Raw genomic sequence first — 13,255 nt, 5'->3', positions numbered from 1 at the left:
TCTACTGTATCTATGCACAAACCATGACAGCCACCAAAGTCACACTTTTTGGTATTTAGACATAAACTACATTTATTAAAATGGTCAAAAGGCAACAAATAAAAAATAACTTATGGCTACCAAACCTGGACAAGGCAACATAAATTGTGAAAACTACGTTTTTTAGATTCTTGTCAATGTTAAATATATGAAACAGCAGTGGTCTTAAAATATATTTGGCTAAGTTAGTAATAAATATTCATTGGGGATGAGGAATTTGTTTTACATCCACCTAAATTGTCCCAAAAAAAATGCAACCTTCTTGCTCAAATATTTATATCAAATCCCTTCTGTAGCTGCTCAGATGTGAATTAAGATATTTGTTAGAATACTGCTCAAGAGCTTTACATTTGTAAAGTCTATTTGAATTTGTTTTTATTTCACATAATACCTTTACTGTATCACAGCAAATTTAAAAAATTGTCTAAATAATAAATATCTTCATTATAATTTGTACTTCTGTACAATAAATCCAATTTTAAAAGCCACAAATATTTTTGAACATTTGTTACAAATGGAACACATGTTTAAGCTATCAGAAAATGATTTTCATTCTTTGTGTTCCCAATGCAATAACATTATAGTCATTCTTCAAAACAATGGGTAAATGTTCTCTTTCAAATATAGGCATCACAGTGGTGGGGTATTAATTAGTCAGCAGGGAGCTCTGCCTTAATTCCATGCTTTGCTGATTAACAGGAGTAGTTTGCACCCCAATATTCATGTGGGTACCTCCAATACTAAGACACTAAAATGGTGTGCGGCGTGGGAGTGAGCGTCTATATGGCCTGTTATACTAACCAGGCCTGGCTCCTTATGCTTACTGCTGCTGGGGAAAACAATAATAATAATAATAATAATGATAATACAAAAACAATAAAACAAATGCATATTTCACAACACCACTAACAAATAAAATGCTTGTCAGGGGCTTAACTGGTTTTATAGTAGGATGCTGAAGAATGACTGAATTAGCCTTACCTATGCTCTTTATGTTCCAGAAGCTGGCAGTCTCTACAGGTAAGACGGTCACAAGTCTCACAGAACAGTTTCAGCTGCTCCTGTTTGTGGAAGGGGCAGAACACCGGTCGCTGGTTTGGCAAGCAGACAGCTTCTGAAACACACACACACACACACACAAAAAAAAAAAAAAAAGGACTTCTTAATTTGTTTTAATCAGACAAATGCTGCGAGAATACATTGTCATTAGCAAAATAAAAGATATCACATGAAATTCAGGACCACTACGACATTTTTGGAAGAGTAAAACGAAAAACACATTTATGCTTAATATCAGATGTGCCTAAAAACTTCAAAAATAAATATTCACATTCTATAGTAAATAGAGTTTAAACTGAATTATAAATTGCCAGAACTGTTTTTTAAAATGTACAGCCATACAATTTGACAAAGCTCTAATAAAGAGACAAAACATTTAAGTATTTTAAATATTTGTCCCTCAAGGGGTCAATGCTTTCCTCCATGAACAACCCAGCAATTCAGGAACAAGATTATTTAAATAAATATATCAAGGATGGTGTACATTATCCCATTATCCTTTTGCATTATATTCAAGTAGAAACCCATCCTGTTCTGTTCGAAAGTGTGGTAGTTTTATATTATAGTCCCATCAAAATGTGCAGAATTCACATTGCAGGGCTATGATGAGTTTGCTATCCTGCATGCTTTCTGCATTATGATAATAAATAATAACGCATTTATATAGAGCCTTTGTCGGAAATTGGTTAATCACAATATAAATCAGCAGAACTGACAAAAAAACAAGTTGTTCTGTGCCTGAAGTTTAACCACTAAGGTATTCCGATTTACAGATTAAATTTACCAGAACTCAAATTAATACAAAAGCACATCAAAAGCAAAAAAAAAAACACATGTACTATTTGCAATTTGATTCTGTTTTCTGAAAGAAGCCATTATAATGGTTGGAAGATAATACCTGGTGATACTTCTTCTTTCTGGCGGATGGCATGATCCTTGGTAAATTTAACCCTCTGGTGAGCTTCAACACAGGTTTTACAAAGCCATTCTACACACTCCACACAAAAGCCAGTTGCTTCCGTTTTGTCCTCACAGCTTGTACAGACCTTTTCCAGAAAAGAAATTAGCAGTGTTACTCATTTTAAAGTCATAGGAGGAAAGGAAAGAAAAAGCTTAACAATGGAGATATCAGACAAACGGAAAGATTTTCCAAAAAATAGCTCAGTAAAGCCTGATCTGTAATCATGAAGGGAAGGGCTTGTTGCTTATTGATTCAAACTAATATCTCTGCCACACTGGCAAAACTGCCTGAAGAGAGAAAGGGAGATCTCCAGTTCTTGTAACTTGCTATTATGTATTGGAGGGGGTCATGAGACCTCAGTTATTCATTTGTGAATCCAATTAACCAATACGGTGCCCATTACATCATCAGATGGAAGGCACAAACCAACCTTTGATGAGGGTGCTACTAAGAGTCAATACTCAATGTATACTGAAAGGTAAAGAGCAGTTTAAAGAGCTTATATTAAAGCAGAGAGATAAAATAATCTAAAACGTTTTTAAAATGCTACAGTACTAGATTCCAAATATGCTTTAAAATGTTAGTAAGATATGTACTTTCTTTGAGCAAATCTAAATAAATTACATAAATATCTATCTATCTATCTATCTAAATAAAATGAATGTAGAGAGTATAATTTTTTTTTTTTTTTCAACTTGAACAAACTAACTAGGGCTACAGTCACCCACCTAACTACACTAACACAGCATTCTCAAACCTGCTCAATTCAGTTTCAGATCCCTTGGGCCAAAGACATATTTCGGGGTCATCCGGAAAAATAAACCAATCCTGGTCCTACTGACATGGGGGCCAATTTAGGATCGAGAATTTAAAAAAAAAATGCATATATTTGAAATATAAGAGAAAAAAAAAAATCAGAAAAACGTGCTGTTATGTGAAGAAAGTACAAATTGCATGCAGATACCAAGACTATGGATCAATCAGTATTTAAAAGCTAATATCACCATGTTCAGCACTAGGGCTGGTTACTGCCACTGATGTCCCAATTCGATTTCAATTTGCAATTTCCTGATTCAATATCCAGTTTATGTTGATTGTATTAGCATGTACGGATATAATTGAAGTGCTGTTTTTTTTATAGAGGTTACTAAACCATGCATACAGAACGTTAATAATAAATGTGACAAATTTCAGCAACACTTTATTTGAAGAGTGTCTACATAGTGACTTCATAATATATGCATAAGCATGGAATGACATTTAAAAAGCAACACTGGATTAGTAATGAACAGTTAACATCACGATTTGCAAAATGTAGAACAAAATATTGATGCTCTATTAAAAAACATGCACACACCTTTACACAGCACTGCACTAAATCAAAATTCACCATAATTTAACTAACATGTATCACTACATCAAAGTCAACATGCATCAGAGGGGCTCCTTATTTTAACAACGTGCAATGACAAGTTACTTTATAAATCATCTATATCATCTTACAAACAATATAATGAAATAATCAAATATTGTTTCTTTACAGTGGGCGGCACGGTGGCGCAGTGGGTAGCGCTGCTGCCTCGCAGTTGGGAGACCTGGGGACCTGGGTTCGATTCCCGGGTCCTCCCTGCGTGGAGTTTGCATGTTCTCCCCGTGTCTGCGTGGGTTTCCTCCGGGCGCTCCGGTTTCCTCCCACAATCCAAAGACATGCAGGTTAGGTGGATTGGCGATTCTAAATTGGCCCTAGTGTGTGCTTGGTGTGTGGGTGTGTTTGTGTGTGTGTCCTGCGGTGGGTTGGCACCCTGCCCGGGATTGGTTCCCTGCCTTGTGCCGTGTTGGCTGGGATTGGCTCCAGCAGACCCCCGTGACCCTGTTTGGATTCAGCGGGTTGGAAAATGGATGGATGGATGGATGTTTCTTTACATATAATACGTTACCGTGGCTGTATGTTTGTCTGTCCAGGATTTTAAATCACCTGTAGCTCGCAAAACCGTTTGATATACTGACCTGAAATTTGGTACACATATACAACGTGATATCTACTATCCGCTTTCAGGGTGATGACTGACCTCCAAAGTTATTCCTCTTTTTATTTTATTTTATTGTAAAATCAACTCTTGGCAGCGGCCAGCAGGGCGGCCGTGCGTCGCATGTGTATGGGTGCCGTTCTCATCCCTACTACCTTCGCTATCACTTCCCCTACCTCTTTATATCTTAAATCATTCTTGAGGCAGATTGAAGACTTAAGTGAAAAATGAAGATAAATGTACTAAGTAATTACAACACAAACTCTGACTTAAACAGTTTTAACGCGAAAAGATGCCGACGAAAGAAGAGAAGAAGCGAGCCGCTAGGGTGGAGAAAAGAAGAGCTGCTCAGGAAATAGCAAGCGCATCAACCTCTGAGCAAACGAATGCTAAACATGCAGAGAAAGAGAATGAAAACTAGGAATGCACAAGTCAAGTGTATTCACTGCATGTTATCATGCAGTGTGCCGTTACTGGTATTAAATAATAGATGTGATTCAGTAACCTATTCATGTGTGAATTTCCAATGTAGACCACCCTTCAACTAAACTGTTACCTAAATTTATTTCCCTGATGGACATGTATACCAATATTAATTATTCAAAATTAAAAGATACAGCAAGAAGACTCGTGTCTTTCTATAATTTTACAAGTTCAACATATATCTTCAGTTGCTCACTTATTGCAGTCATGTTAATCAGTCTCCTCACAGTTCACCATCAGACAAAAAGGAAGCATTTTAAAACAAGGATGTAGAGCTAATTCCCGTTGACAGTGGCATTGGAACATATAAGAGAAAAAACTAGCTATCACAAGTGACAACGATGCAGTGTAGCTTATGGAGCCACTTCATGTCAGCTGCTTTACACACACATTCACTTTGGCATCGCAGGATGCTCTGAAAATTCTGCTTGCTTGGCCGGGTGAGGCACATTGCAGACATTTTCCTCCATATCAGTACAGCTAGCCACATGCTTAAAGAGAAGCAATGTTTATTGGACTTGCCAGCTCGCAGACTTATAATTGATGTGGTCATGCAATAGGACAGTGCATTGGAGATGCTAGAAAGGTTTTTGGAACAACAGCCAGCCATCTCAGCAGCTTAGCATACAGTTAGATGGTGCTCATGGTATGACTAACATTCAGCACTCATCTGCAACACATACACCACAGGTGCCCAGTCGTCTTTAACGTAGTGACTTAGAAGTCTGCTGCCCTGAATGTCAAGCTGTTGCAAGTTATGGCTACTCTCTCAACTGACTGGAGAATGTGGAGATTCTTTGGTTAAGATCTTCCTAAAGCCTCAGTACAATAACTTCACTTGTTTGTTTTCTGATTGGTATAGCATACCGCAGTTCCAAAACTTGTATCATTTGTCAGAAGCCCTCGTTTTCAACAACGGTGTAAGGTTTCATATCTTTACAAATAGAAACCTGATTTAGTAAAGTGCTTTTTCTGTAGAAAGCCTTAACAGGTGTATTAACAATATCTATAGGGTGAAACGAAGATATGCAGAAATCTACACATAGTAATTGAGCAGGACAGAGAAAGAGAGAGAGAGAGAGTTCGATCTTGAGACTTTAAGAAAAAAAATAATGATCAGTTGGAAAAAAAACTGATATTTTTATGCAGTCCTTTACGCACTTTTATTTGACTGTCCACAACTTCTTAGGAGCATAAAATAAAAATCCACAAAATCTCTAGCACTCCAAGTGTGTCTATGTCGACTCTCCCCTTGTTTGCCTAGTGGTTATAAGCATAGAAAAAAAACACTGAGTGAGGAACAGAAGAGGGAAGTATTTCCACCATTGTAAAAATACAAACTTATTAATGTATTAGCAGGTAGAAATGGAGGATGTGATACTGTAAATTATGTTCATCTTGTAACTTTTAACCAGTATTTAATCTGTCTCAGGATTTCTGTGTCCTCCATATCTATGTACTGTATAAGGTGGAGGCTATACATTTAAGTACAAAAATAGCATACACATTTTTACAAATATAAACCATACTCATTTAATAATTCAAAGAATGGTAAAAAGTACATTTTTAATTACCTCATTCTGCTTTATGTAATAAGATGCTTAATGTCAATAATTGAATCTTTATTTGAAAAATGAACATTTTTAGCGGCTGTAAATAATTATTCACAATGTTAACACGAATTCTTAAATTGGGTTAAAAATGTAAATGCCCATATTTGAAAAGTTACATTTTAAAATATTTTCAGACATATTTTCATGCAAACTTCTGAGAAGAGTTAAGGAGTAAGAGTTAAATGATTTTTTTTTTTTTTTCCCCTAAATTTGTGTGGCTGATCAAAGTGAGTGAAGAACATAGGAACTTGATGTGAACCATTTTGAATTTTTGGAACAGTGAGCATCTGTTCCTAATCCAACAATAATTTTAATCCAGCAACATTTTAAACTTTTACGGCCCCTACTATAATACTGAAAATATTTACTGCACATAAAAATCATGAAAAACAAAGCTGTATAGTGGTTAACACAGAGTTTCAGGAAACTAGGTGAATGTCTCTGTAAAGCTCACATACTGGTCCTGGACTATGAGTCCTCTTGTGGAAGACCACCTGAACCCATTGCAGTTTGCCTATTGGACAAAAATTGGAGTGGAGGATGAAATTATCTATCTGCTCCATAAGGTTTATTCTCACATGAATGTAGCACTGTGAGGATTTTGTTTTTCAAAATCTCCAATGCCTTCAATACCATCTAGTCATCCCTGTTAAAGGATAAATTCCAATACAGTGGTGTGAAAAACTATTTGCCCCCTTCCTGATTTCTTATTCTTTTGCATGTTTGTCACACAAAATGTTTCTGATCATCAAACACATTTAACCATTAGTCAAATATAACACAAGTAAACACAAAATGCAGTTTTTAAATGATGGTTTTTATTATTTAGGGAGAAAAAAAATCCAAACCTACATGGCCCTGTGTGAAAAAGTAATTGCCCCCTGAACCTAATAACTGGTTGGGCCACCCTTAGCAGCAATAACTGCAATCAAGTGTTTGCGATAACTTGCAATGAGTCTTTTACAGCACTCTGGAGGAATTTTGGCCCACTCATCTTTGCAAAATTGTTGTAATTCAGCTTTTTTTGAGGGTTTTCTAGCATGAACCGCCTTTTTAAGGTCATGCCATAGCATCTCAATTGGATTCAGGTCAGGACTTTGACTAGGCCACTCCAAAGTCTTCATTTTGTTTTTCTTCAGCCATTCAGAGGTGGATTTGCTGGTGTGTTTTGGGTCATTGTCCTGTTGCAGCACCCAAGATCGCTTCAGCTTGAGTTGACGAACAGATGGCCGGACATTCTCCTTCAGGATTTTTTGGTAGACAGTAGAATTCATGGTTCCATCTATCACAGCAAGCCTTCCAGGTCCTGAAGCAGCAAAACAACCCCAGACCATCACACTACCACCACCATATTTTACTGTTGGTATGATGTTCTTTTTCTGAAATGCTGTGTTCCTTTTACGCCAGATGTAACGGGACATTTGCCTTCCAAAAAGTTCAACTTTTGACTCATCAGTCCACAAGGTATTTTCCCAAAAGTCTTGGCAATCATTGAGATGTTTCTTAGCAAAATTGAGACGAGCCCTAATGTTCTTTTTGCTTAACAGTGGTTTGCGTCTTGGAAATCTGCCATGCAGGCCGTTTTTGCCCAGTCTCTTTCTTATGGTGGAGTCGTGAACACTGACCTTAATTGAGGCAAGTGAGGCCTGAAGTTCTTTAGACGTTGTCCTGGGGTCTTTTATGACCTCTCGGATGAGTCGTCTCTGCGCTCTTGGGGTAATTTTGGTCGGCCGGCCACTCCTGGGAAGGTTCACCACTGTTCCATGTTTTTGCCATTTGTGGATAATGGCTCTCACTGTGGTTCGCTGGAGTCCCAAAGCTTTAGAAATGGCTTTATAACCTTTACCAGACTGATAGATCTCAATTACTTCTGTTCTCATTTGTTCCTGAATTTCTTTGGATCTTGGCATGATGTCTAGCTTTTGAGGTGCTTTTGGTCTACTTCTCTGTGTCAGGCAGCTCCTATTTAAGTGATTTCTTGATTGAAACAGGTGTGGCAGTAATCAGGCCTGGGGGTGGCTACGGAAATTGAACTCAGGTGTGATACACCACAGTTAGGTTATTTTTTAACAAGGGGGCAATTACTTTTTCACACAGGGCCATGTAGGTTTGGATTTTTTTTCTCCCTAAATAATAAAAACCATCATTTAAAAACTGCATTTTGTGTTTACTTGTGCTATATTTGACTAATGGTTAAATGTGTTTGATGATCAGAAACATTTTGTGTAACAAACATGCAAAAGAATAAGAAATCAGGAAGGGGGCAAACAGTTTTTCACACCACTGTATATGCAAGTGGATGAGCCTATGGTGTCCTGGACAATGGACTACATGTCGGGCAGACCACCGTTTGAGAGACTCGAGGACTGTGCTTTTCTGATATGGATGCAAGCAACGCTGGATCACCACATTGAACAGTCCTGTCTTTTCTCTTCACGCTGTACCCAGCCAACTATAAATATAACATCAGATCATACCACTTGCAGAAATTGTCAAATGATTCTGCACTAATGGGGTGTATCGATAAAGTGGATGAGACGGAGTATAGACGTCAGGTAGATAACAGTTTTTCTTGGTGCAGAAAGAATGGTCTGTAACTTAACATCGGTAAAACTAAGGAGCCTCTTTGTCTGGTCACTATACAGGGAGTGGATGTAGAGGGGTAGTGCACTCCTACAAGTACTTGGAGGTCCACATTAACGATAGGTTGGAGCTCTAAAAGAAAGGGAAAAGCAGGCTTTTTTTCTTAGGAGACCGCGTTTCTTTAATGTGGGAAGTGACATCCTTCACATCATCTACAGTATAACTATGCGATGGCCAATGTGATTTTCTACACTGTCGTGTGTGCTGGACTGAGAACATGACTTCATGAGAGGCCCACCAAACCAAAAAGGAAAAGGGCAAACTCAGTTATGGGACACACTGTTGACCCCAAGGAGGTAGTATTGAAGGAAAAAATTGAAACAAAACTGAGTGCCATTATAAACAAGCCGCACATCCTCTCTCTGACACACTAACACAGAGGACTTTCAGCCAACAAATTATTCAGCAAACATGTGTCAAGAAACACTACAGGGCCTCATTTATACCAACAGCAATGTATTTGCATAAAGACTCACTGTGACTGGGACAGCCAAGCCAGTTTTTTTTTTCTTTGCTTTTTAGTTATTCTGGTGTGTGTATAGACCATAGAGTGTGTACAATTATTAGTGCAGGGCAACAATTAATATTTTTAAGCGTAATTAATCGGATGATTGTCTGAGATTAGTCGCAGACAATCACAAAAATCCTTTTGTTATGCGCACACTTCAATAATGAACTCAAAAGTAGTGTATTGCATGTATTTGGTTTGCAAACACTTTAAACAAATAAGGTGCTTTTAAACAGCACTACTTCCTTTACATAGTAGCAGTTAAAATATCTTGTAAATCTCAACTTAAACATTAATGTAATCAAATCAACTATAAAACCAAAGGTATTTGCCACTGCCAGGGCATTAACGTTTTATCTAGTTTGTTATAGAAAAACAAGTTACCCTCAGAGTCCAGAGCCACGATCACAACACTATAACAGGCACTTTCCGAGCAACAGCAACTTAACATTTCTAAATCTGTTTTCTTTTTTATCTGAACAGATACCAGAAGAAAATCAGGGAGCATCATAAACAGTCGTATGTTCAGTAGCAACTCTTTGTGGGCTAATGTTTTTTGAAAAGCACACAAAGCAATGGTTTCATACATACATCAACATAAAACGCCTGTTGCTGCCTGTTTTGCCTGCTGTCGGCGCCAGTTTGCTGCAGCAGCGGCTCGATGGCCAGCAGGAATTCACGGTGGGCTGGCTGCCTGGCTGTCTTTGCATTTGCAATGGGATTCAATATGGTTTGTACCTCCAGGCAAACATTGCCATAGGTGCATCAGCTACACGAACATGTACAGCACCACGATCAGCTGATGCCGGTACCTCAATTTCGCTTCCGATCAACATCTCCAGATCACTTGCATCAAAATCAGAGCCCGACAAATCAGAGTCCGATTCAACAATAATACGAAAAAAGTCATCCACATATTATTTTGCTTTGAACATTCACTTTGGTATCTCTCCACATGCCATTTTAGAAGCAGATTACTCTTCGTTACTCATGTATGCGCAGGGAATCGAGGTCAAAACAACAAAGCTAACTTTCATTCTAGCAAAAGCATATCGAAAAGTACTGTAACAAGAAGATCACTGATCTCGATCGATCGCTAGCAAGACTGAGGCTTTCAAAATAATAATAATAAAAACTGCGTTAACATGTGATAAAATAATTGTCAGCATTAATTAATGCGTTAACGCGATAAAGCATTAACTTGCCCAGCCCTAATAATTATTTATTTATTTAAAAGGCTTCTGTAAAAGCTGAATTTTCTCCTTGGGGCACAAAATTCAATCTGGCTATCTAAAAGTCCAAGTACTCTGGTTTTCCTTTAGATCCCAAAGATGATGTGCAGTAAATTGATTAGCATGTCTGACTCTGCTGGATGTTGGTCTATGCACGAGTGTGCCCTGGATTAGGTCTTAGCATTGTTACAGTATTGCTATGCATCAACTGAAGAAGAAAAGAAAAAAAAGTTTTAATTTTTTTTTTTTTTTTTAACAAATGTCTTAATTTTTTTTTTAAATCTCACTTCGTACTTCTCAACCATCCACTCTAACCTGCAGCACTTTATGTGGCAAAGAATGCTTTATTTAAATTAGTTCTGAAAAAACGTGACAAACTAAGATCTGTTTTATATACAAATGCACTTTACTACTGTGTTCCCATGCATAGCACATAAAATATTTAAGTAGAAATATTTGGTTAAATAATACAAAGGACAGAATATGGTAGCATTCATTTGTGTATTCATTTTATTTTTACAGGATTAAAATACAATTTAAGCCATTATGCTTTGTGCTCTCTCTGTTATTCATTAAATATTAGTTACTGTATACTGGGATTTTGAGATTTTTGTTTAAATATTTATTTTATTGTGATAATTTTTTATAGCTATAACATCCATTCCTATCCTGCAAAAGAATGGAAACCAAAAAATAAATTATAAAACTGTCCACAAAATGACACATTTTTAGCTTTCTTGAAATAAATGATGCATCAAGTGAGAGGCAGGACAGTGGCGACTGTAAGCATCAGTTCAACTTTGTGAACAAAAACAAAAATGACATTATGGTATTGACAACTTATCTTACTTATCCATAAATAAAACAAACACCTGTGGATTGTAGGCTTGCACTCAAACTGGCAGGTGTAAAGCTGGATATCGGCTTAATAGCAATGTGACAGGAAGTACATTTTTACTCTTTATATCATTCAGCGCACATATCTTATTTTAGCAGCATAACTATTAATAAACATTTACTAAATAATATGATCAAATAACTATGCATTGAGAGGTTTTGTGAATTTAAGACTTCTCATTTGTTTCTGTTACTAGTAAGAAGGTGAAAAACTGTGATGGGACATCACAATGTCTCACTACTCACACTGCAAAGCAGGAACACCAGTGGCCTCCAGTAAATGGATACAATGAAATCTTCTCAGTTACTGACTTTTACCCAGTTATTAAACAGTTTTGAAAACTGGACAATTAAACAAGCTAAAAGTAGGAGTTGGCTTTTGATTATGAAATTTGCTAAAACACAAGCCATCAGTCACAACATTAAAATCACTGACCGGTGAATTGAACAGCACTGATCATCTCGCTAGAATTGAAACTTTCAAAGAGTGGGATATATTAGGTAGTAACTAAACTGTCTTAAGGGTCTATCCAACTTTAATAAGGGCCAAACTGAGATGGCTAGGCAACTGGATCAGAGCTTCTCCAAAGCGGCAGGTCTAGTGAGGTTTCCCAGTATGCAATGGTTAGTTTCTACCAAAAGTGGTCCAAGGAAGGACTACAGGTTTGTTAAAAAACTTAATGCTGGATATGAGATAAAGAAAGGTGTCAGAACACATTATGCATTGCAGCTTGCTGTGTATGAAGCCGCATAGCCGCTGACCAGTCAGTGTGCCCATGTTGAATCCTGTCCTCTGCCAAATGCGCCCACAATTGGCAAGTAAGTGTCAGAATTTGACCACTAACCAATGGAAGAAGGTGGCCTGGTGTGATAAGTCAGGTTTTCTTTTATATCATGTGGATGGCTGGGTGGAAATGTGTGGCTTACCTGGGCAAGAGTTGGCAGCAGGATGCACTATGGGAAGAAGGTAAGCCTGCAGTGGCAGTATGATGCTCTGGACAGTGTTCTGCTGGGAAACCTTGTGTCCTGGTATTCATGTGGATGTTATATTATCACAGAACACCTACCTAAATATTGTTGGAGACCACATACACCATTTCATGGCAATGGTATTCCCTAAGGGCAGTGGCCTTTTTCAACAGAGTAATGCGCCCTATCACAGTGCTAAAATCGTTCAGGAATGGTTTAAGGAACGCGACAAAGAGTTCAAGGTGTTGACTTGGTCTCCAAATTCTCTAGATCTCAATGTGATTGAGCATCTGTGAAATGTGCTGGAAAATAAGTCCAATCCATGGAGGCCCCACATTGCAACTTATAGGACTCAAAGGATCTGCTGCTAATGTCTTGGTATCAGACACCACAGAACACCTTCAAAGCTTTGTCTTGTGGAATCCATGCCTCAATGAGACAGAGCTGTGTTGGTGACACCAGGAGGACCTACATAATATTAAACAGGTGGTTTTAATGTTGTGGCTGCATGATTTATATAGATAGTATATATATTTATGAATGTGTCTCTGCTGAGACCCAGAAAATTTAACTGCAAATAAAAGAAGGCTGTTATTAATGTAAACAGGTTTTAAACTATATTTCTATATTTGGGAGATAAAAATTGATTGTTTATTTCGTGCAGCACCATTAAGAGTAACAAAATTCTGTACTGGGCTAACCAGATTACTATCTAATATCAAATATAATATTTCAATTGTACAATAAGAAAGTACAGCTGATACATGAGACCACTGAAGACACTAGCAGGACCGTGTAAATATAACTGACATATTTTTACAAAT

At 37.5% G+C, this 13,255-nt stretch overlaps 1 protein-coding gene across 2 annotated transcripts in view; it reads right to left on the bottom strand.

Moving 5' to 3' along the window:
- Nucleotides 1-13,255, bottom strand: part of trim24 (tripartite motif containing 24) — a 114,496-nt gene that overhangs the window by 45,471 nt on the left and 55,770 nt on the right. The window contains exons 3-4 of one of the 2 annotated variants that reach the window (XM_051930446.1): nucleotides 1,997-2,144; nucleotides 1,021-1,150 (exon numbers count right to left, since the gene is read on the bottom strand). In XM_051930446.1, the coding sequence (XP_051786406.1) occupies nucleotides 1,021-1,150; nucleotides 1,997-2,144 (278 nt within the window). Of the gene's footprint in view, nucleotides 1-1,020; nucleotides 1,154-1,996; nucleotides 2,145-13,255 lie in introns of both variants that reach the window. The other variant, XM_028804580.2, reaches the window with a different exon arrangement.

This window comes from Erpetoichthys calabaricus, chromosome 1 (assembly GCF_900747795.2).
Source record: "Erpetoichthys calabaricus chromosome 1, fErpCal1.3, whole genome shotgun sequence".
NCBI lineage: Eukaryota > Metazoa > Chordata > Cladistia > Polypteriformes > Polypteridae > Erpetoichthys > Erpetoichthys calabaricus.
The sequence above is the reverse complement of the archived record's forward strand: the minus strand, read 5'-3'. Positions and strand labels throughout refer to the sequence as shown.